Source organism: Alexandromys fortis, unplaced genomic scaffold, assembly GCF_014885135.2.
Source record: "Alexandromys fortis isolate MF-2015 unplaced genomic scaffold, M_Fortis_MF-2015_v1.1 scaffold_16, whole genome shotgun sequence".
Classification (NCBI taxonomy): Eukaryota; Metazoa; Chordata; class Mammalia; order Rodentia; family Cricetidae; genus Alexandromys; species Alexandromys fortis.
In genome coordinates this window covers 4,410,986-4,436,451 of record NW_026067893.1, presented here as the reverse complement: position 1 = coordinate 4,436,451, position 25,466 = coordinate 4,410,986, and the positions used below count along the sequence as shown (strand labels likewise).

The 25,466-nt window shown below is 44.2% G+C and overlaps 1 protein-coding gene across 4 annotated transcripts in view; it reads left to right on the top strand.

Annotated features, from left to right (window-relative positions):
* The first annotated feature begins 2,025 nt into the window (after positions 1-2,025).
* Plekhs1 (pleckstrin homology domain containing S1) overlaps positions 2,026-25,466 on the top strand; it is a 33,595-nt gene continuing 10,154 nt past the window's right edge. Inside the window, exons 1-8 of one of the 4 annotated variants that reach the window (XM_050148508.1) lie at positions 2,026-2,637; positions 5,769-5,814; positions 17,357-17,445; positions 17,557-17,663; positions 18,308-18,442; positions 21,056-21,131; positions 21,990-22,109; positions 24,997-25,131. In XM_050148508.1, coding sequence (XP_050004465.1) covers positions 5,787-5,814; positions 17,357-17,445; positions 17,557-17,663; positions 18,308-18,442; positions 21,056-21,131; positions 21,990-22,109; positions 24,997-25,131 — 690 coding nt within the window. In that variant the 5' untranslated portion in view covers positions 2,026-2,637; positions 5,769-5,786. The remainder of the gene's footprint in view (positions 2,638-5,768; positions 5,815-17,356; positions 17,446-17,556; positions 17,664-18,307; positions 18,443-21,055; positions 21,132-21,989; positions 22,110-24,996; positions 25,132-25,466) is intronic. The other 3 variants (XM_050148517.1, XM_050148527.1, XM_050148537.1) reach the window with 3 other exon arrangements.

Genomic DNA, 25,466 nt, shown 5'->3' with positions numbered 1-25,466 from the left:
ACCAGGTCATCTGGACTCCTTCACCCAGACATCCTTCATGATGCCTGACAAATAAGAGGCCACTGTGATTTCTACTGCTGCAATAATAATAATGATGATGATGATGGATGATCCACATTGCCCATCCATCGGTCCAGTGCCGGAACTCACTAAAATCATAAAAATGCTTCAGATTACCAAATTCTTTGTCTTCACAAAGACAGGGTGATTTGGACATCAGACAGGGCAGGAGATGAATTTCTGCCCTGGTGTCATTTTCTACAAAGCCTGTAGGACGCCCTCATTATTACTGTTTCGTGTGTAGGCCTTTTCTTGCTTCTTTTAATTATTTGTCCCCCGAAAAGAGACACGGTAAAGATTGCCTGCAGTGTGACTGATGTCACCACTTCCTGGTGGCATCGACATGGATGTCCTTCCACACAGACAATGGGCTTACACCATGTGGATGGCCAGCCTGTACACTGATGAGCCCTTGCTTTGAACAAGGACAGGAATGAGATCATGAGGACCGTGGAGCTGGCAACCCGTCCAGTTAAACTTAGGACTCACGGATTACAGAGTACAAAGGAGGACACGCCAGCCACAGGGTCAGCATAGACAAGAGCCTCATTTCTGTCCCTGGCTTTAGCAAGCTATTTCATCCCTAAATTACAGTTTCCTCTTTTTTAAATTATGAGGTCATCATTCCTACCCTACAAAATTGTTGTGATTGAATGATATTTTAAGTGAGCTAAAAAAAATCCCCAGTAAACCCTAGGTATTGTCCTGTAGTGCACACTCCAGCGCTGTTTTGGTGAATGAGGAACAGGAAATTGAACAGTGATCTCATGACAGAGGCCCATCATGAAATTAGCAAATTGGTTGTCTGAAATTTTAGAGAAATTGTTTGCTTGCGAAGATATTAGGCTGACAGCCTTGCCCACGTTGTTGGCGATGATTAATAAGGAAAAGCATGCTTGTGTCTCATGGCATGTGTACGGACGCCTCACAAGGTTAGTATTTGATGCCAGAGCAGACATCATTTCGGTTCATAGGTTGTATCTACAGTATAAGTAGCTTTCTCAGGCATCTGTGGGATATGCTAAGCCCCTTCCCTGAAAAATTGTGTCAGGTTTTTGGAGAATTAGGGACAAAGATTGGAACACAGAAGATAGGAAGTTTATGGGCCTGCTGTCTATTTTATTATGGTGAAGGAGTACAGACCGTAAAGCAATTTCCTCTTTCCCTTTGGTTAGGTCTTGCTTGGGTGACAGACTCTCGGAAGCTTTGTGCTTCCCAGTGGAGACCAGAGCAGCTTTTGAGGAACTGCTTAGGGCACTAACTAGCAGCGACTGGACTAAGACCTGCTATGGAACCACAGAGGGCGTCCAGGTTCAAGGCTGACTTTCTATCAGGAAATACATTTCAAGAAATGGTTTCTCCTAAAACAAGCAAAGCGAGTTCTGTGCAGCAGGTGCACAAATTGATTGCTTCTGCGTGCCTGGAGCCCAGAAGAGTGGCTAAATAAGGAACCAGCGCGAGCCACACCCTCCATGGGTGCAGAAGTTAAACAACAAAGAACTTTGGCTGGAGGCTACCCAGCATGGTGCTGGTTTTTAGATCTGAAGTCTTATTTTCTTAGGAAAGAATCTGTGAAGCCAGAATTACCTATCCCAAAGCTGGGCATGGTTGCACATATTCTGTAGGATTGTAGATCCCCGTCTCAGAAGGCTTGGCTCAGACTCCAGCCTTGACTACCTAATGAGTTCCAGGCTGGCCTCAGAAACAATGAGACCTTGTCTCAAAGGGAAAAACGAAAGGATTATCCTTCCTATTTTTTCCAATGAAGAACAAAGTCTGAAGTCTGAAAGACTACAACGAGAATACGTGCCAAAGTGGGCAGGAACTGATCTACCTCTGTGAGGGTGCCAAAGATCCAAGACTGTACTTTCATCTCTAAAGGCGTAACAAGATAACTCATTCACACTCTGCCACCTCTCACTTTCTGAACTATGAATTAAAATACACACGAGCCCCTCAGCTGGCCAATACCTCTGCTCTTGTCAAATGGCAACCGTTTGTGTAAGCTTCTTACTTGGAAGAGGCCGTGTGCTGGCCATCATGCCTAGCCCCTCACTGCACCAATGAAACTGCTCCATCAAGCATGAACGAGCCAGTCTTCCTGGAGAGCCTGAGAAGGAACAGCTGTGTTAGAGAAGCCAAGCTTTTTGTTTCCTCGTTGAGGACAAAGCATTCCTTCCTAAGGAAGATGTGTTTCTGAGATACGGCCGGGTGGGAAGCGGGGAATTGTTTCAGTGGTAGGCACTGCAGAAGGTCAAGGCTAGGTTGGCATTGAGTCATTGTTACTATGGTCCAAAGTCTTGCAGGAATTTTTCAAATTTGTATGCTTCCCCCGCCCCCAGATACCTGTAACATCAGGTGCGATTCTGTTCCAAGCCACAAGAAGAACGAAAGGCCAGGACTTCCCCGAGCACCAGCTTCTATTCCTGCTTGGGACAAAAGTAAGATCTTCCCAAGGCTTGAGAACTTCCTGCTGCTTCGTTTCTGACAGAGCCTGTACTTAATCCTCTCCCTCGGGCCAGGCTCAGAGTAAACCGGAGGAGTTCCGGAGCTGGACAGAGAACTGCCCCTGGCCTGGTGAGTACTGCTTGCTGAACTGTGAGTTTAGAGTCTCAAGATCTGGTGATCTGGGAGTTTTTTCACAACTGAGCAACTACAAATTGGAAAACTGGACATTTTCCAGTTGAGCGGTCTTGATATTTTAGGGTTTTTCTTTATAGTCTTCTTAGGTGGCAGAGCCCAAGGAAAAGGGGACTTCTTGGCATCACACTTATGAAATCCCAACCGACATGACAGTAAACAGGTTGGGGAACAAATGGGAGATCTTCCTGAAGGAGATCAAAGTGCTAAATTGAAGAGATATGCATAGGTGCAGGTGTGGGGCTTGTCTGTTCTGCCCTGGGGAACTAGATGCAGTTCACCTCCCGCTTTCTCTCTCAAAGGGAGGTTTCCATTTATGAAATACCCCCTTCAGAGCAGGCTAGTTCTAAGACCCTAAATCATAAAACATGCAAATGGGTGGGTACCTTCCGTGCTCAGTGCCTGGTAAGTACCTTGGGTGCTCAGTGCCCAGGGTGCCGCTGCCACTCTTTCTGGCTCCACTTGGAGCTCTGGTGCTGGGAAAGGATTAAGCATGGATTCTGTACAAAGTATAAAGTAACAAGCTGTTCTTACTAACGTTATTGGGAAGATTTTATCCCTCCCCTTTGCAGACTATAAGGCCTTTAAAAACAATTACGTATTTTATCAGGAAAAACAAAACTTTTTTTCCCCGAAGAACAACTTCCAAACACTTTTGAGCTTTAAAATATGTTGCTCACAACTGGCCTCCTCTGCAAAGCTCCAGGATCCAGGCTCTGTGCACCGTTTCTCACTGGGCTAAACGCTGCAAACGCTGCATGCGTGGATGGCCGTGTCCCACACGCGTGGAGGCCGGAGGAAAGGGCATCCTGAAAGCGCTTATACCTAATCACTTCTGGCAACGACACTCTGACATTGAAAAGAAGCCCAGGGAGGGTTTTTTTTTGTTGTTGTTCTTAAATAAGATTTCAAATTAGCCTTGGCCAACCTAAAACTCATCTTGTAGCCGAGGCTATCTTGAGTATATGATCTTCCTGCCTCTATTTCTCAAGTGCTGGGATTACAGATGTGGCCAGAAATTCATGCTTTTGGCATAAAATTCTCAAGGGCAATTTGAAAATGTATATTTTAATTTTTAATTATTTGTGCCTTTGGAACGAAGGGCAAAGTATCTCTGAGTTCTTGTAAAGAACTGTTCTTCAAGGGAACAAAGGCCTTTGGCCTCTCCTGCTTGGCATTCCATCCAGTGGAATTGGTCCATCACAGCAGGTGAGGGCAAAGGCTGCCGGTTCTCCAGTGCAGGCCATGAGATGCCCCAGAGGGGCAGTGAGATAGTCACCTCTGCTTTTGCTCAGGACCCCTCCAGGAGAGAAACCCTTTCCCCGGGCAGCGGGGGTGAGATAGAAGAGTCCAGAAACGCACGCTGGTCTTCAACGGCTCCGACTTGCTTCTCCCCAACCAGCAAAGGAGAGAGAGAGGAATGAGTGGCTGATGATAACCAAGGGCAAAGGTCAGGAAAGGAGCGGTCACACGGTCACACCAGGACAGACGTGCAAACAGCCCTCAGCCTTCTTCCCTGTGGGCCCCAGGTTGCCTGGTGCCTCCTTTTTCAGAGCCTCCCATTTTGAGGTGTTACTAATTCAAGGTAGAGGTAGGTCACAGACACAGTCCTAGTCCATCGGTCCTGCAGCCCTCACTCTGTGGACGTCCCTTCGACCTCTCGGTCCCCTAACCAGTGGTCCTCAGCTTTCCTAGTGCTGTGACCCTTTATGCAGTTCCTCACATTGTGGTGACCCCCAACCATAAAATTATTTTTGTTGCTGCTTCATAACTGTAATCTTGCTACTGTTATGAATTGTAATAGAAATACCCAGTGTGCAGGATATCTGATATGCAACCCCCTAAAAGGGGCCGTGACCCACAGGTTGAGGACCACTGCCCTAGATGGTCATGGATGATAGACAAATCTGGTTAGAGTCAGCTTCCATGGGTCAGTCCTGGGCCTCAGCATCAGGAAATCTTGGGAATGGCTGCACGGTTAGCAGAGGCACTTGAAGAAGAGGGGTCTCTGGGCCTTGCTCATGAGGTTCTCTTTGAAGAAAGCAACCCTGAGATGTGAAGATGGCTCATCATGGCGGCTTCTCAACCCACACTGCCTCTCAGTGCTATCTGACCCAGGATCGGCTGCCTCTGTGCTGCTCTGGTGTCTCAAATCTGCCTCCCTGGGGCTCTCCTTCTACAGTCACATGTGGTGGGGACAGGGAGGACTGCCCTTGTAGTCTCTCACAGGGAGGACTGCCCTTGCAGTCTTTCTCACAGGGAGGACTACCCTTGCAGTCTTTCTCACAGGGAGGACTGCCCTTGTAGTCTCTCACAGGGAGGACTGCCCTTGCAGTCTTTCTCACAGGGAGGACTACCCTTGCAGTCTTTCTCACAGGGAGGACTGCCCTTGTAGTCTTTCTCACAGGGAGGACTGCCCTTGTAGTCTTTCTCACAGGGAGGACTACCCTTGTAGTCTCTCACAGGGAGGACTACCCTTGTAGTCTCTCACAGGGAGGACTGCCCTTGCAGTCTTTCTCACAGGGAGGACTGCCCTTGCAGTCTTTCTCACAGGGAGGACTGCCCTTGTATTCTTTCTCACAGCTTCTTCGTAGATCACCAATTGGGTAAGCACAGGCGCCGTGGCTACCATCACCTTTGGATACAATGGGGGAACACGTTAACAAAGAATTAGAGGAGCTGGGGAGATGGTGCTGGAGAGACTGGCTCAGTCAGTAAGGGGTTTGCTGTTTAAGCATGAGGACCTGACTTCACTCCACAGAAGCCACACTGAAAAGTAGGTATGACGGCACATGTTTGTCATATCAGTAGGGGAGGCAGACACAGGTAGATTCCTGTGGCCTACTGGCCAGTCAGGTGAACTCCAGGCCAATGAGAGACCCTGTCTCAAAAACAAGATGGATGTCACCTGAGGAAGTACACCCAAGATTGACCTCTGGACTCCATACATAGATTACAGACAGAAAAGACAGAAGCCACAGTTGGTGGGGCCTGTCTTGACTGCAGATGGAGTTAGTCACTGCGGCCACATCTGGAGGCTAACTGTTGTCTCACCTCTTCTATGACAGGTAAGAACAGCCATCCGGATGGAACCCAGATCTGCAAAGAGTCCAGGTACCTAAGGGGTGTGGTGGTGGAAAAAAAAAACATCTTTCCATCAAAAGTAAGGAGCAAGGTCCATCAGGTTGTCCAGGACCCAGACATCAGTTTCCCGCTTCGTAGGGACAACAGATATTCTGGGACAGTGACAATTGGTCTAGAGAAAGTAGAAGCTGTTGGACTCACTTATTATATGTAAAAGCTGAATTATCAAGACATTTGGCATTTCCTATTTGTCATTGGCTCAGAGTTCCATTTGTAGGTTGGAGACAGTGCCTTTAATAAATTACAGCCCAGGCACGACTAGGATATATATTCCTTTAATTTTGCATAGAATTCTCACTTAACAAATCCTGAATTGTCATTGGGGCTTGTTAGGCAGGCAGCTCAGCTCATGTTGTGCAAACACTCAGCACACACTCCCTGTACACGCACATAATTCACTCCAGGACGAACAGAATTCACTCCAGAAAAGTGGTTAAAACAGCAGAACTTGGGACGCAGCAACTTGAGAACAAACTGTCACATTCAACTCCAGCAGGTGTACAGAAGCCTTTGCTATAGGCTGTTGTTCCCAGGGAACTTAGAATCTCACTGAGAAATTGGGAGAGACACAGACAGGCAGTGCATGGAGAACCTCAGCTCAGCATGTATAAAAGAGCCACAAAGTAATCATGGACTACAACAAAGCCCTGTGGAAGCTGGAGGGAAGGCTGGGGTATGGAGAAGTTGTTTGAGCTGTGTCTTAGCATGCATGGGAGACTTACTTTCTTATTTTATTTGTATATGTATGTGTATGTGTATCTTGGAAAGCAGCCCTCAACCAATGTGGGGTTGGTGAAGATCTTTCCCCATTCTGTAAGCTGTCGTTTTGTCTTGTTGACCGTGTCCTTTGCTTTACAAAAGCTTCTCAGTTTCACGGGGTTCCATTTATTAATTGTTTCTCTCAGTGTCTGTGCTACTGGGGTTATATTTAGGAAGTGGTCTCCTGTGCCAATGTGTTCAAGTGTGCTTTCTAATTTCTCTTCTATGAGGTTCAGTGTGGCTGGTTTTACGTTGAGGTCTTTGATCTATTTGGGCTTGAGTTTTGTGCACGTCAATAAATATGGATCTATTTTCATTCTTCTACATGTTGATATCCAGTTATGCCAGCACAATTTGTTGAATATACTTTCTTTTTCCATTTATATTTGTCAAAAAATCAGTTGTTCATAGGTGTGTGGATTGATATCTGGGTCTTCTATTTGGTTCCATTGGTCCTCCTCTGAAATTTTTTATACATATTTCTAATTAAAATCTAATCACACCACTTCCCCAATTCCCTTTGTTCCCTCCAATCCTTCCTTGGTTCTCCCTCATCCATTTTCAAATTGGTGGCCACTTTTTCTTTAATTTATTAGTGTTATAAACATGCACACACACACATGCACACCCATATATATTATATGCACACCCACAGATACACAAACATATAAATATATATAAATACAACTGCTGAATCCTTGTTTATCATTTATATAATAAAAGGGCTGATCCCTTTGTATTGGGTAACCAGTTAAGGGACTCATCCTTGTAAGAGGCTAATTCTCCTTCTCTACGGTTATCTTAGGCTGCCATTTCTAGGAGATTCAGTTTTACAGCAGATTTTCTAGTCTTCTGGCTCTTACAATCTTTCTTCCCTTTCTCCCTGGATGTTTCTTGAGACTTATGTGTAGGTGATGGAGAAGCCTTGTTAGCCAGTTATCATTAAGAGGTGGGTCCTAGTTAAGGCGTGGCTTCCTGGAGTCTGGGAAAAACTGGGGCACAGACCAGGTATTTTTTTCTCTGTGTGGTTCCCCCGTGGCACAGCTGAACTTAGACTTTCTGTTTCTGTGGCGTGAGTTTTCCCCAGATAATAATAATGGGTAACAGAGTGGATACTTATGAGCTATTATTTATAGATAATTTACACTGGCATAGTTTTTTATATATTAATACAAGTTCAAATTGTATTTGTTATTACTGTTTACAATATTTGTAGGCCCATGCAAAGTTATTCTGTCAGATTGCATGCACGTTTATACCTCTGTTTAGGACATTTTGTATATCAGTACAACTTTTAAGATATATTTTCATATTGCATTATATATTATTCTTACCTCTGATCAAGATACTTACACATTGTTTACATCTTGAGGCCATTTTCCTCATTTGCTGCACATTTGTTTTTAGATTACTTAATATTCTGACATGAAGTTTTAGTCTTTAAGTTATACAGGTATCAAATATTATAGGTCAATAGTTGTTCATGTTTGTTATACGTATAATCAGATTAATTAGGTTCTTTAGATACATAGAGATTGCATTCTGCCCAGATAGGTAATCTTCAACCACTTCAAGGATCTGTAGAATATGGCATTTAAATAACTTACGGTTCTGTTGACATGAGACATGATTGCTCCTGATAGCACCAATCTACTCCTGAGAGAATGTTGAGCACCAAAGACACTCCACTCAGAGTTTGTTTTCTTCTTGGCATAATTGGCCTTTAGGCAAGGAACTGTCAACCTTGCCAAGATAGGATAAGGGTAAGATGGTGCTAAAAATTTTCGTGCCTCTGAAAATGGTCTGTCAGTTATGCTAGGCCTTAGGGAAAGGTGGTTGCTTCAACATTGCAATGAGACTTTGGGTGATTGTTCAGGTAGCCAATTGTCTCCATCGTAAACTATGCGCTTTGGAAGCTGCCTGATTGCACTTCTATCTCCCTTCTCAGGCCTTCGATGCGGTTGAAGATTAGATAGTCATAGTTAGCTTCCTCTTTTGATTTAGCCAAGCTTATTTCTGATGCCAGATTTAAACTCTTTGTAATAGAATGTTTTTCAAAACATTTATCATGTGTTCCTTGCTTAATATTGTTTATGTTGTTTGTAATTTTATACTTGGTATCTGTTCCTTTTGGATATAGCTTTGTATTGGGTTTGGATCGCTCTTGTAGCCCAGGCTGGCCTCAAATAACCTCCTGATCCTCCTGCCCCCACCTTCCAAAGATTACACACACACACACACACACACACACACACACACACACACACACACACACACACGAACCACCATGCTCTGTTGATACGACCCTGAGGATTGAACTTAGGGACTCATGCGTACTAGGCAAACACTTTGCCAGCTGAGCTCTATCCCCAGCAACTAGTTTATCACTAAGTAGGAACATCTGAGATGCACCTCTGTTGTTGCATATATAAATGGCTTGTTTCTTTTTCGCTCATAACTCGTATTCCTGTGCATAGATCTATCACAATTCGTTAATCTATTGACCTTCAGTGAACCAGGTCACTTCCAGTCTTCTAGTCTTTGAGTAAAGCTGCCTCGAACATTTGTGAAAAACCTGTATGTGATCACATATCCCTTAATGTTAGAACATTTCGTGTGTGTGTGTGTGTGTGTGTGTGTGTGTGTGTGTGTGTGATGCTAGGAATCAACTCAGAACTTTTCCCATGCTAGCCAAGCACTCAACCTCTGAACTACAGCCCCTCCTGCCTTTAACTTCGTAACATATTTAAGAAAAGGTGCGTAATTTAGTAAGACATAGTACAGTCACAATGCTGTGCTTCACAGCACCAACCAAACGCTTTTTTTTAAGATTTATTTTTTATGTATACAGTGTTCTGCATGCATGTCTGCCTGCAGACCAGAAGAGGGCACCAGATCTCATTACAGATGGTTGTAAGCCACCATGTGGTTGCTGGGAATAGAATTCAGGACCTCTGGAAGAGCAGCCAGTGCTCTTAACTACAGATTCTAAAGCATCCTGTAACTCTAGAATAGAAGTCCTTCCCTACTTCTAGTGCGGGTCAGCCAGCTGTCTGTCACGGTCAGAGACAAGTCTTTTCTCCCATTCCCATCTGCTGAATCAATGTACTGGTTTGTAGAGCCCAGACTCATTTTGTGCATGAACACACGGTGACTCTGGAAGGGTTTTGCTAAGGGGATTGCACTTTATCTATGTAATGACCTTGGGCACTGACGCATCAGCTTATTTCTGGTTTCTACAATCTATTACCTTGGTCTGTGGTTCTGTCTACACACTGTGCTCTTAATTCTTACAGGTTTGCAGTAAGAATCTTTTTAAAAAAAATATATTTATATTTCTTTTATGTGCATGAATGTTTTACTAGCATGGATGTAAATGCACCATGTGCATGTCCAGCGCATATATGCGCATCTTGTGCGTGTCTGGTACACAGGGATACCAGACATGAGTATTGGATCCCCAGAAATTGTAGTTATAGGCAGTTGTAAGCTGCTATGTAGGTGCTGTGAATTGAACTTGGGTCCTCTGCAAGAGTAGCCAGCCATCTCTCGGTCTCTCCAACCCTGGAAAGTCTGGTGTTTTATTTGTTTTTGTTTGTGGTTGACATCTGAATATTCTTTACCTTTCAAAATTGTTTTAACTATTCAAGGCTATTGAGAAATCTACATGATAATATGAGTGAGTTTTTCCACTTAAAAAATGCATTACAATTCAGATAAAAATGCATTGGATCTGCATTGGGGTAATTTCTAATATGCTACTATGAGAACTATTGTCTTTCAATGAGTGCATATGGGAATCAGATGTATTCCCACTTATTTATGTTGTCTTAAATTCGTCTAATAATTTTCAGTATATTAGTCTTTCACCACTTTGGTTAAATGTATCTTTATGTATCTTGTTTGGGGAGATTCTATAATAAATGAAAATACTCTCTTATTTTCACTGTCCCAATATCTGTTACCACTTTATGGAAATCTGAGAAAGGTTGTATAGTTGTAGTAAGCCACGGGTTCTTATGTTCCAGGGTGGGGCCATGTGAGTTAGAAATGTTAGGTAGGAGGAACAGAGACACGAAAGGAACACAGAGACTTAAGTTAATACCAAGAGGGCAACTCAGTGAATACTGAGTCCACCTGTGTTTATTTTCATATGCCTTTACACCCCAGTACAAAAGAGAGCGGGGAGAAAACAAAATACTGTTTTAACATGATGCATTGGACAATCAGAACAGTTACCTGCTTGCTTGAGACCTCCAGCCACTATTTCCTGAGTTAAGTATTCTGATGTTTTGGGCAGGAATATGCAGTAAATACACCCTGGACCAAATATCCTATAGGCAGCCACTCCCTATATCAAACCTCCTATTTGAAAATAAAGGAGCAGAAATAGGATTGAATTCTCTGACCTATGGTCAGGGTGGAGCAGATCCACCTCTATGGGCCATCATAATGCCCAAAACACCAACTAATCAGGGTTTCTTGTTTGTAGCTACACCTGAACTGACCAACAACTTTGAAAGAATAAAAGTAAACTCAAATACTTTGACCTTTAGTCAAGGTGGAACAGGCTCACATGTGTGCACCTGCACACACAGTGACTCACACACTGGAACAGGTTCATGTCTGTGCTCCTGCACACACAGTGGCCTATCTCACACACCCCTGAATTTGTCCATTAACTCTTATTGTGTCTGTGAACTGCTTGAGATTTTTCTACCACAGGATCATGTCATCTGGAAAGATATTTTTAATTCTTTCTAACCCCTGATGCATTCTATTTCCTTTCTTTGCTCAGTTGCTCTGCATAGTCATAAGAGTTAATAAGAAGCCTGAGATACTAAGCCAAACAGTTTATAATTATGGTAGACCTCTGTGTGATTTCTTTGGGACGTAACAACTGCCAGAACTGGGCAGGACAGAAACCTCAGTCAACAAAGAAGAGCTATGCTGTACACAGGGCAACAGGACCAACCATTCTGCCACTGTCCTCTATAAATGCTCTTAACCAACCAGATTAAGCCATTGGTGATGTTGCTCAAGCTGATGTATCCTGGCTGATTTTTTCCCTTGCGTGCTCTCCTTGTTATTGAGAGAAGGCTTTTTAAGTAGGTGACTGTCATTTTGCTTTTGTTTCTAATTTAACTTTTTATTCTTTATGAATTTCACATCATGCATCTCGATTCCATTCACCTCCCTATCCTTCACATCTGCCCTTTGCCCTTGTGACACCTGCCCCAAGATAAAACAAAATAAAATTTAAAAGATAAGAGAAAAAGAAAAAGAAACCTCTTATCACAGAAGCTGTACTGTCACAGGGAGTCACATGGTGTACCATTTAGCACATTCATCGTGACTAGCAAGTGTTCACTGCAATGAGTCGTTGGCCTAGTTCAGAGCCTCTGGTTTCTGCTACACTATTGATGCTCGGCCCTCACAGAATAGACTGTTGTTGCCCTGTGTCATGGAGATCCTGCAGCTTTGGATCTACAGGACCAGTATCTTCAGGTGCTCCAGTAGATCATAGATGGGGTAGATGCTGGAGTGAGCCTACTCAAAGCTCTGGTTCTGGGCCTGGGTGGCTGCTGGGTTGGCCAGTCCACCAGCTCTCCCCCATCCTCACCAGCAGGGGTAACCTCTCCAGCACTGCCCTGGCTAGCTCACCCAACGCAATAAGCAGCAAGTGAGGCTATTACTCCTGTTCGCACGTCCTTAGGGATGGCTCACCCACACCTACACCAGCAGGGCCAGCTCTACTGTGTTGTCCAGACGAGGTGCAGGCCGCTCTCCTGAGCACTGCAGCTGGTGAGAGGCAGGGTCTCTCCTGACCTCAGGACCAGCTCCTCCACCTGCCACAGGCAGCCAGGAATGGGTCAGGGAAGGCACCTCTCCCTTGCCCCTGCTAAGGTATGACAGATGAGAGGCAGTGCCAGGTCTTTCACACTCATGAATTCTGGAAGACTCACTCACACCCCTGTAAACTGGGTCAGCTCTACTGGGCTGCCCAGGTGAGGTGCAGGACCCACTCAGTTGGTGGGGGTCTGGGTCAACTCTCCTGCCTCTCTCAGGAGATGAAGGACAAGGGGCAAGGGTGCATTTCATTTTGAATATGTTTATTTTTTCTTGCAATTCTGTTAGGTTTTGCTTCATGTTTAAATCTCTGTTATTGGGTACACATATGTTTACTGTTATTATATTCTCTTAGGATTAATTGACTCCTATACTATTATAAAATGACCTTCTTTAATCCCTGATGCTAAATTTTGCTTTGAAATCTACATGACATACTACAGCTACTCTGATTCCTTGTGATTCGGGTTAACACGGTGTATTGTACTGCATAGGGTTTTGTTCATTTGTTTGTTGTTTTTCTTCCTGACCTAGAGTCCTCTAAGAAGAGGAAACTCAATTGAGAGAATGCCCCCACCATACTGACCTGTTGGGTACATTTTCTTGACTAATGATTGATGTGGGAAGGCCCAGTCTATTGTGAGTGATGACAACCCTGGGCAGGTGACCTTGACTTGTAAAAGAGGCTGAGCAAGCCATGAGGAGCAAGCCTGTAAGAGCAGGCCTCCATGGCTTCTGCTTCCTTGAGTTCATTCCCCGACCTCCTTCTGTGATGGACGGTTACCTGAAGTGAAGCTAAATGCACCCTTCCAGAGCTCTCCAAGTTGCTTTTGCAATGAGATCTCTTACTAAGGCATGCGTGATTTTTCTTTTACTTTTGCTTCCTACACCTGTGTTTCTCCTAAGAAGCATAGAGTTGGATCTTATTATTTGATCCAATTTGCCAACTTCTTCCTTTGATTTCTGGTACTTGGACTATTTAGATTTTATGTGACTGTTGTGTTCAGGCTTGACTGTATCGCATTGTTGTTTTTTATTTTTCTCATTTGGCCTACTCACCCCCCCCCCCACCACACACACGTGTTTTCTGGTCGCTTGTGAATTAATTGAGCACTTTTATGACTGGACTTCATCCTTCTAATTAGCCTGTTAAACTGTACTATATTATTTTTAGCCATTACTTTAGGGTTTATATGTTTTTAAACCTATAACAGCCTAACTAATAGCACATTAGTTCACAAATAATCCAGGCTCATTGTAGCGATGTAATCTCATTGTCCACCCCTAGCCTTTACACTACAGTGTTGACAGAAGTTTCTGTCCTGCCCAGTCCCACAGCCATCTAGTCCCAAAGAATCACACAGAGGTCTACATTAATTATAAACTGGTTGGTCTAGTAGTTCAGGATTCCTATTAACTCTTTCTTACACCTTAAATTAGCTCATTATTCTTGTCTATCTATATTAGCCACGTGGCTTGGTACCTTTTATCAGTGAGGCATTCTCATCTTGCTTCCTCTGTGACGACTACAGACTGAGCCTTTCCTCTTCCCAGAATCCTCCTGTTCCGGTCACTCCACCTATACTACCTGCCTGGCTACTGGCTAATCAGTGTTTATTAAAATACAAGTAACAAATCTTTACAGGGTACAAGACCATTGTCCCACAGCAACTACTCATACCCATAAATAAATTTTACAAAGAAACTGAGCACTCTTGTTGCTTGTCTTTGCTGTGTGTGGACTGTCTTTGCTCCACTGTCTACTTTTGAGATGTCTCCTCTGGTGACATGGTTTTGAATGTCTTAATTTTGAGGAACCTCAGGGTATGTTACTTTTCCCATATCTTGTGTTTCGTGAGGTTCATTGGATTGATTGGGTCTTGGTTTATAGTTCTAAGTTTGCAAAACTTTTAGAATTGTTTCTTCAATTTTTTTTTAATTTTTTTTTTTTTTTTTTTTTTTTTTTTTTTTTTTTTTTTTTTTTTTTTTTTTTTTTTTTTTTTTGACCTAGTGGTTCTTTGGATTTCCTTAGTGTATGTTGTTATGTCCTGCTTTTTGTTTCTAATTTTGCTAATTTGGATACTCTTTTAGTTAGTTTGGATAAATATTTGTCTACCTTGTTGATTTTCTCAAAGAACCAACTCTTGTTTCGTTGATTCTTTGTGTTGTTTTCTTTGTTTCTATTATATTGATTTCAGCCCTCAATTTGATTATTTCCCGCCATCTATAAATCTCGGATAAGCCTGTTTATGTTTGTTCTACAGCTTAGGTGTGCTGGGATGTTACTAGCATGAGATAGCTCCAATTCCTTTATAAAGGCACTTAGTGATATGAACTTTGCTCTTAGCACTACTTTTGTTATGTTCCATAGGTTTGAGTATGTTGAATTCTAGGAAATCTTTAATTCCTTTCTTTATTTCTGCTTTTACCCAGTAGCCATTCAGTAGAGAGTTGTTCAGTTTTCATGAGCTCATTGCCTTTTTATTGTTTCTGTTATTGTTGAAATCCAGCTTTAATCCATGGTGGTTTGATAGCATGCAAGGGGGTTATTTCAATTTTATTGTATCAGTTGAGACTTGATTTGTGACTGAGTATGTGGTCAATTTTGGAGAATGTTCCACGAGGTGCTGAGAAGAAGGTATACTCTTCTGCATTTGTGTGAAATGTTCTGTAGTTATCTGTTAAGTCCATTTGTTCCATAACATCTGTTAGTTCCATTATTTCTCTGTTTAGTTTTTGTGTGGATGACATTGGGAAGAGTAGGGTATTGAAGTCTCCCACTATCTATCAATGTGTAAGGGTGATGTGTGATTTAAACCTCAGTAGTGTTCCCTTTACAACTGTGGGTGCCCTTGCATTTGTTGCATAGATGTTAAGAATTAAAGATCTTCTTGGCAGATTTTTCTTTTTATGAATATGAAGTATCCTTTCCTTTCTCTTTTGAATAATTTTAGTTTGAAGACTATTTGGTTAGACATTAGAATAGCTACACCAAATTGTTTCTTAGATCCATTTTCTTGGAAAATATTTTTCCATCCCTTTACTCTGAGGTACTGTCTATTTTTGATTTTAAGGTGTATTTTTTATATGCATTAGAAGGATGGATCCTGTTATCACGTCCATTCTGTTATTCTGTATCTTTTTATTGGGGAATTGAGTCAATTGATATTGAGAGATATCAATGACCAGTGACTGTGAATTACTGTTATTTTGTTATTGGTGGTGGTGGTAGTGTGTGTGTGTGTGTGTGTGTGTGTGTGTGTGTGTGTGCGTGTGTGTGCGTGTGTATGCTTCCTTTTGTTTGTTTTTTTTGTGTGTGATTATTTNTTTTTTTTTTTTTTTTTTTTTTTTTTTTTTTTTTTTTTTTTTTTTTTTTGCCTTTTCCCCTCTTTTTAAGGAATCTCAGCTTCTTGCACACTGGGCCACACAAGACTGCTCCTAGTGCATGAGCTCTCTTTTTATGCTTTGGACTTTTTGCTTATTTTGATTGTCCCTACGACTACACATTCAGGTCGCATGGTAATTTTCCTCTAAAATATTCAGTCTTCTCTTACAGCCCATGGTGTAGACCTCCCTGCCCCCAAGGTGTCATTGTTTTCGTCTCTCAGAGTTCACTCTGGGTCTCTCTAATTCGCGTATCTCCCGAGCTTTTGCCAATAACAGTAAATCTCTGGCATGTCTCACACCTGTGCCTGTTCAAGGTCTGCCTTGATTGATTAGTTATCCCCTGTATTATTGTCACGTTTGTCTGCCTCTTCTGCGTGCCCAGCTACCTTTGACCCGTTGCCAGGCATTACAAATTTTACCTTACTGGGACCAAATATTTCCTTATTCTTATAAATCTTGGGTACTTGGGAACAACGTGATCTTCTTGATGATTTGTTAGGCGGGTCTGGCATGGTTCTCAGTGCTCTACCTGACGTCCCATGAATTACAACCTTTTCCAGCAGAGCTGGAGGGAATCGGCATTTGTCTTGTCTTATGTGGGTGCTCTAGTATTTTCTGTGACACGTACATGTGTAGATTAATAGTCCTGGTATGTGAGGAAGTGTGTGTGCACATGTGTGTGCACTAAACATGCACACACAATTTGACAAATAAAAGCAGAAATACCTGCTGTGGAAATTTGGGTGGCAGAAGTAATAAAGAGGCTCCCAAATATTAGCTGTTTTGTCACAATTCCTGGAATTAAAGGTAGCTTTCTATTATTATTATTATTATTATTATGTTGTTGTTGTTGTTGTTGTTGTTGTTGTTTCTAAACTGTTTAAATGAAATGCATGGACTACTTTCATTCAGGAAAACAGTGCTGTTAAAATTGTATTTAAGAGCACATTTTAATCTCACATCCCAGGGTGTTGTTCTGGTTTGCCTTGAGGTTCAGAAAAGACAGACCTTCCCAAAGGCTTAAAGCCTGTTGGGTGAAAATGGAGTCGGGGTTGTTTAATGAAGTGGCTGAGATCATGATATCCAGTCACACTACTGAGGCCCCTCTCCTGAACTTCCTTCTCTGAGGCCACCGAACCTGTTCTGGCAACAGAGAGATTAGTGCCTCCTGCCTTGCTCCCACCAGCACGTGGTCCTGCCTTGATTGGGTTAGTCACACATTACCTCACTGTCAAAATGAGAACGGAAACAAACTTTGCTCACACCGAGGGACCCAGGGCCAAACTGTAGAAACCGAGTCAGGCAGGTGTGAGCTGAATGAAGCCGCCTCTGGATGCCAGCTGCTGCTTGTTCTACAGTTGGTCTTTCATTGGGGCTGGGGTGGGGGAGCAGCTACTGTACATATTCTTTTGAAAGGCGGAATAATTTGGAGATTGATACTGTTTTCCAAGTGAAGCCATTCTTTTCTGAAATTTATGAGAGAACAAACTGAACCCTCTTCACTTTCTTTTATTAGGCAAACAATTTACATTTTATTATGGAAATGAAGTTCACAAACAAGATTACTTCATTAAGTCGCCACCCCCTCAGCTTTTCTTCAAGGCAGTAAGTAATTGCTGTAGTTTAACCAGCCTCCCACCTGCCTCAGGAGCAGTTGAGAAAAGTCCCTGCTCATCTTCGAGGTTTAGCTACACAGCAGAACCTTCTCATTTTCAGACCTCCTGGAAAAGGCGGCTTTGCATCCTGTCCCAGAACGGGGAAAGGGGCCTGAGCCTCTCCTATTACAAAGACCATCAACACCGAGGCTCCATCGAAATCGATCTGTGAGTATCCAAACCGGGAAAACTGAACAGCAACAATGTGCCCAAGTCAAACGCTAAACAAGCTGCCCAGAAACTTGAACCTGAATCTCTAACAAAAAGAAGCCAGGGCTTCAGACCTGCCATAGGTTTTGTGTCTCTAAAAGAACCGACATAACAAACGGCGTGGGTAAAAGTGAAACAGCTGCTTCACACTGTGTCATAGGCAGTAAATCTCTAATTCCTGATCCTTCGATTGAGGACTTTGTCTCACTTAATTTTTTGATGAGAAAGAGCTCCTTAAATTCAATTTCATAGAGCCAAAGTGGACTTTAAGAAATATTTAGATAAACTATTCTTTGTCTTTTCTTCAGAAATCACATACCCGAAATATTGGAAAATATAGTGATTTGTGGACTCAGGAGTCCAACCCAAATGGAAACTTCTGAATCGAAATTCCAGCTGAGCAGAGCATTTTCAATTACTGATGAAGCAGATCCAGAGTTATTTTCTAAAACAGAAAGAATTCAAATGAGATTTATGATGTGAACTAGACAGTCTTTAAAATGTGGGTCAATGAAACCGTCAGCTTCATTCCTAATTTAAAATAGGGATCTGTTTCTATCTGAAGTTGCTCTCTGTATCGTCTGGTTCCTTTGTGTCTGTAGAAGCACCATCATAGAAGTTGGTATAAGTAGCCCGGAAAAGATGCAGTCTGTGCAGAAGATGTTCAAATGCCACCCGGATGAAGTGATGTCCATCAGAACTGCAAACAGGGACTACTTCCTCATTGGCCATGACAGGTGAGGGCCTGATGAGAGCGTGTCTGCTGAGTGTGAAATTAAAGCATTATAAATCATTATAAATCTATAGATGATGAACAGGCTGAGGAGGGAAACCAGGCTGCACGTGCAAAGCAGCAGTCTTCAGTGTTCTAAAATGGTTTTGTGTGTGTGTGCACATTTGAGTGTGTGTGCACATAAGTGTGGCTGCATATGTGAGTGTGTGCATACATGCCTATGCATGTGTGTGGCTGCACATGTGTGTATACATATATGAATGGCTGTAGATGTAAGTATGTGTGCACATGTATGTATATGACTGAACATCTGATGTGTGTGTACATGTGTTTGACTGCACATGTGATTGCATGTGTGCATATGTATGTGGCTGCACATCTGAGTATATGTGCACGTGTATGTGCATATGTGTGTGGGTGCACATGGGAATATGTGTGGACGTGTGAGTGTGTATGCATGTGTGGACTGCATGTGTGAGTGTGTGTTAATGTGTGTGTGCAATGTCTATGGCTGCACAACTGAGTGTGTGTACATGTGTGTGGTTACACGTGTGTGTGCATATGTGTGGTTGCACATGAGAGTATGTGTGTACATGTATGTGGTTACACATGTAAGTGTGTGTATGTACCAGTGTGCATATTGTGTGTGGCTGCATATTTGAGTGTGTCCACATGTGTGTGGTTGCATATTTGAATGTATACATGTATGTGCATGTGTGTGTCTGTACATGTGAGGGTGTATACATGTGTTGATTGCACATGTGAGAGTGTGTGCACATGTGTAGTTATGCATGTTAGTGTGTGTATATGTGTGCATATGTCCATGGCTGCACATCTGAGTGTGTGCACATGTGTATGGTTACATATTTGAGTGTTTACACGTGTGTGTGTGCACATGTGAGTGTGTGTGCGTGTGTGTGTGGACATGGAGGCCAGAGGACAACCTTGCCCATCACTCCTCGGGAGCTGTCTATTTTGGTTTTTGGCACAGAGCCCCTCAATGGATTGAGTTAGGCTAGGCTGACTCGCCAGAAAGCTGCCGGGATCCGCCTGTCTCTGCTCCGCAGCTGGTGTTGCAGACACTCCACTGTGCCTGGCTTTTCTGTAGGGATTAAATTCATATCCTCATGGTTGCGTGGCAAGTGCTAACTAAGCTTCCTGCTTGACTTTTAAAGTAGTTTTCAGAATCATTCTGCTAGCTGCCTACGCGTGTTATAACTGTGTTATAAACAACAGAGGTTTCTAACCTCACTGTTCCGAAGGCTGGGAGTCAGAATGAGGAGCAGACATGGCCTCTCCCGTGAAGCACTGTGGAAGGAAGGCTCTTTTCATCCCTCTCTCACGGAACTGCTGCTGGTCCCTTGGCTACAACAGCCAAACCCTAGCTTTTACATGGCATTCCCCATATGCACACATCTCTGGGTCAAACTTCTCCTTTTTTCCCCGCAGTTAGCAGTCTCACTAGTGTAGGAGGTATCTCTACAGTATGACCTCAACCTAACCAACTATTTCTGCAAGTGGTCCCTTTCTGCGTAAGGTAACAGCTGAGGGCTGGGAGCCGGAAAGACTTCGTACATGAGGAGAGGGTCACAAGGCAAGCCACGACAGTCGCTATCGCGCAGATGCCTTCTGTGAAAACCATGAACTACAGAGAGGGACTGCTCACCCTCAAGGCATCTGCGGCTTTTAAGAGCAGCTCCTATGGAATCTCACGCCCGCTTATCTATCGGAGAGAGGTTACAGCGTGGGAGGAGGCAAGGCTGAAGTCGAGCGTGAAGCCTTCGCGTGTTTCCAGTTGACCCAAAGCTGCAGTTTTCTTTTGAATTGCCACCCAAGACAGCAGAAAAGAAGATGGGGGATGTGTCAATTTGTGCAGACGCACTTGCCTTGTTCACTTTTCTGTCTGCTGTGATGAAACACTGACTCCTGGGGACAGGGTTTGCTTAGCTTACATGTCCTGATTACAGACCATCATTGAGGGAGGTCAGAGGAGGAACTTAAGGCAGGAACCTGGAGGAGGAACCGATGCAGAGGCCCGGGAGTGTGGTGTACTGCTCACTGACTTGCTCGCTATGGCTTGCTTAGCCTACTTTCTTAGAGCACCTAGGCCCATCTGCCCAGGGGCGGCACAGCCCACAGTAGACCAGGCCCCACTACAATGATATTTAATCAAGAGAATACCCCCACAGACCTGCCTACAAGTCAATCTGATAGAGGAATTTCTTCAGTTGAGTTTTCCTCTTTCTAGATGACCTGTATTTATGTCAAGTAGACAAAGAATGAACCAATACAACACTCTTCCTAAAAATGCATTTCCTGGGGGGGGCGGGGAACTGGGGCTGACAGGCAGAACACCTGGGAAAGCAGAAGCCCTGTGCCCCATGTTCCTGCTGCTGTTTCTGAGTTTCCATACTGGAGGAGTCGTGAGGGTTAATTCAACTGTGCAGATGCAGAGACAGCGAGGGAACAGTGGGCCAGGCTACTGCCTGGGGAAAGAGTCCTGTTCTATAGGCAGCTGATCCCAAAGCTGCTCCGGATGCAAAGAATCTGCTGGGTCCAGAACGAGTGTGGGAAAGGTTGCTACCAATGTCACCTGAAACTCTCTTCCTGCCCTCAGGGAGACGATCAAAGACTGGGTCTCCTTCATGTCACCATATTGCCGGGGTGCGCACGCAGCTCATCAGAATACAGAGGTAACTTGACATCACTAATGATGGCGTTCAGGGCAGCTGAGCACTGCCTTCTTTCCTTAGAAACAACAGCGGCCCTTTCCTTCCCCTTAGCAACTGGTGCTAATACAAAGAATAAATGAGCGAGGACACGCATGCCCTTGCTACTTTCACAATTAACAAAAGGAAAAATACTTTCGTGTTTTGTAAGAGAGCTAAATTATATTGTCATTGTTGCAGCAGGAGGAGTGAGAGTTAATGGTGGCAATTTTCATAGCAGCGTGAAGTATACTATTTTCCACCATTGTGATTTTAGGTACATAGCCAGCTTCCCTTTGAATGGCTAAGTCTAGGGAGGCGTCTCAAACATTGTTTCCATCTGCCCGCATTTTAATATAATGTCTCTTGTGTCAGGTAAGCAGCTGAAGGTTTTAATTGGCTTCATAAGGAGCTTTGTAAATTTCTTAGAGCCTGTCACAGAAGGATCTTGGGTGTAGCTACATCTACGGGTATATTTTCCATGTTGTTCCATGCTGACAGCATACGCCCCAGAGAAGGAGAGATCAAGGCATGTCTCCCAGTAGATTCGATGATGAGAGAAGAAACGACAGGGCGCGAAGGGAGACACGATGGGGAGGAGAGGCTTGGGGGGCACTCAGGGCACCTGTTAAAGTTAGGCTGGGTGTCCTTGGGGACTTGGGAGCAGGAGAAAGTGTCATTGATAAGGTTGATCCTTGTCTTTGTATGATGACACTGGCCACTGGGCAGTGCTGATGTCAAAGCCCTGGGGACCCTGGAGAAGGGACGCCCAGGTGGTAGTGGAGGGGATGGCAGTAACAGGAGGGCGATTGCACTCTAACTGTGAAATGACTTTTGTCTAAGCAGGAGAAGCCTTCTCTGGGTGACAGAAGACCAGTTTCCGACCCCAGTCCTTTCTTTGGCCTCTACAGTGCTCCGGAGAATGTCAGCCTTGCATTGCCGAGGGCCAGTCTTCCAGACATGGTAATCCACACCTCCTCCTACTGTGTCAGGACGCTGCAGCCGGAGCGGCCATTGCTGAATAGAACCACTGGCTAGCAGCAGGCACTGACCTCGCCCATCTTCCTGGAGGAGATAGCTGAGGAGACAGGTCCCTCAGAGCAGTGTTTGCTATGTAAACACGAGGACTGGCTTTGACTCCCCAGAACTAGTGTGGCGGCACACATCTTAACTCTAGTACCGGGAAGGAAGGGACAGGTGCATTCTTGGGGTTCTCTGGCCTGTCAGCTTAGCCGGCTTGGTGAGTTCCAGGCCAGTGGGGAAAAACAAACAAACAAAACGCATACACACACACACACACACACACACAATGATTTCTGATCTTAATATTTATGCATATTTGCTCATTTCCCATTCTATAGGTAGGCTTTAACGCTTGCCTAGCTGACTCTAAAGATTTTAGTTCCGCTTTGAAAATCTTGACAGATGGCAGGTCCTTCCCTAAGTGTGGCCAGCAACCTCCCCTCCTTCCACACACAGGGCACAAAGTCCCCCAAGTACCCTATGATCTCCTATTGTGCTGCCCGTACCGTCAGGCAAGGTGGAGTTCCCTTGGCTCACCCCATTGATCCTTGTCTTTGTGTTATGACACTGGCCACTGGGCAGTGCAGACGTCAAAGCCCTGGGGACCCTGGAGAAGGGACGCCCAGGTGGTAGTGGAGGGGATGACAGTCACAGGAGGGCAATTGCACTCTAACTGTGAAACGACTTTTGGCTTTCATTTTGGAAGTCGGTCTGGCTTCTCATTCTGGGTGTCAGATCCTCTTCACTCGAACGCAATCTGTTTGAGGAAGTAGATAGCAATTCCTGCCCCCTGAAGGTCACAGAATTGTGCCCTCATGTCTCTGGGTTTGTTGTGTGTCTAGATTTGGCTATTCTCAGTAAACAGGCTGGGCAGTTTATTTCCCTGAAATCTGTTATTTCATCCCTTAGAGACACCCCACTGGCTCCTTTTCCTCTGTGGGTACCAAGCACAGGCAAGGCTTCTCATTTTATCTAGCTGGCAGCTCTCCAACATTCTAAAAGCTTTTCCGGCATATCAACACCACCAGGCCAAACGCCTCATCTCAGCCATGAGGAAAACCAGTGGCCTGAAACAAGGCAGTCAGACTGACCTTGAAAAAAACTCCCACTCAGAGGAACCCTTCCCCACAGAGGAGCCTTGTTGGCAGCTTTTACCTTTTCCCATTATTTATTCAGATCAAGTAATACTGTTTTTTCAACCATCTCAAGTGAAAGACAACCACGTGTCTTGCTGGGATTTCTTATTGATGTTGTTGGTCCATCAGGAACCCTTCTCTCCCAACTCAGCCTAATCCCGCTGCCGAGTGCATCTTCAGCATCCATAACAGAACACTGCGGTACTCTAGGAGTTTCCAAACAGCAATAACAATTGGTTTCCCCAGCTCTGACAGTTGTGAGGTTCAGGATCAAGAGAGGGATCTCATCTGGTAGGGGCCTTCCTGCTGGCTCATCAGGTGAACGGCAGACAGGCGAGCAAGGCAGAGGACAACCAGGGTGAACCAGCCTTCCTCGTCTCAGACATGGCATTCAGGAACATGCTATCATGACCTGACTATCCCTAAAGGTCTACCATTACTGCTCTAAAAATGACATTTCAATTGCAATGTGTTTCCGAGGGGAACATTCGTATCACAGCAGAGAGCTTTGAGATAGAGAAATGGATATGACTTAAGTATGTAGAGATGCTTGTGGGCTTCTCAGTGGGGCCAGTCCTGATAAACTCATAATAAATGGAAAGCAGCATGAGGTGAAAGTGCATTTACCACACCTGACTTTCTGAACATCACAGCTCAGCAACAAACATGCAGTGCAGGGTCTGCTGTTCCCCCTGTGACTGCAGGGCTGTCGAGGAGCTGTGGCTACTGCTGCCACCAGACTTACAAAATAGTGATCTTACCCTTATTGGTGGCCCACACAAAGACTATAGTTCAAAATCTGCAATACAGTTCCCACTGAATGTGTCTTGCATTTGTATTCTTTCTATGAGAGAAAAAAATCTGGAAGTTGAACCATCCTGAATCATGGTATCCTATCTATCTATCTATCTATCTATCTATCTATCTATCTATCTATCTATCTATCTATCTATCTATCTACCTAACACACACACACACACACACACACACACACACTTACCTTCCATGGGATTCCTAACAAACATTCGGGGCTTATGCAAGGCCTCGCCACCCAGTCTTATTCCTGGAGTAACCAGATTGCACTCATAACAATCCTTAGGCTACTCAGAGCAGCTGCCTTCGTGGAGTATCTGGTGTCTGTTAGGGGAGGGAAGGCAATAATTAGTTGCTCGTATCTACCTCACCTGGAAACCTATAATTCACACTGTCACGGAGCCAACACTACCTAACTGCACTGCCATGGAAACAGAGGAGGCACAACACAGAAGAGGAACCCTGGAGGTCCAGTGACTCGGGGCTGTTTGCCTCCTCAGGAGCTGCTGAGATGACAGGAATGAGATGGGGTGGAGGCACCATGACAAAGCTCTATGCCTTACCACGCCTCTCACAGCAGAAAACTTCTTGTTCTGAGTTGTAACTTCCTCCACAGTTGAGAAAAATTCCAGACATGAGCTATGCTTAAACATTCACACCATTAGAGGTGACCCAGATTGAGGAGGCAAGTCCAGTGTGTGGGCTTCCGCGTGTCGTAATGAAAGAGACTGCAACCTTGTCAACACAACTCATCTGCTTAAGCTTTTCTAGAAAGGATTGGTTTAATTTTGTTGGAAGAAAGGAGGGAAGGAGGGAAGGAAGGAAGAAATGAAGGAAGGAAGGAACTCATTAATTCCTTTTGCATCTTTCTTTTTCAGCATTTAATACAAAATAGTCTCCAAGAACTCAGGCAAGATCATAATTATCATTATGAAGACCATTTATACTCAGAACCCCCTCAAGACACAGAAGAAGAGAATTACTATCAGACTCCCCGAAGCATCCTTTCAGAAGTGAGTGCCCCCACCCACTCATCATTCACCCCCACCCACCCATCATTCATCTCTTCACCACGTCTGCTGAGCCTCTGCCACACACTGCTGCTGGGACAATAGGCTGAGACCAGGAAGGCACAGAGGTGAAGCTGGCAGAGACCAATGGCTTGCTTATAATGCTGGCATCAGCCTAGGAGCAAGACACATACCTATAGGATGCCTGGGTCATACAAGGGGTGGGAAGAGGAAGGTGGTTTCCAGTTTAAAGACCAGAGAAAGTTCTACAGAGGAGGTGACATTTGCGAACTCAGTAGATAATGTTTGGAATTTAGTAGTCTTTCTGTTTCCTGGAC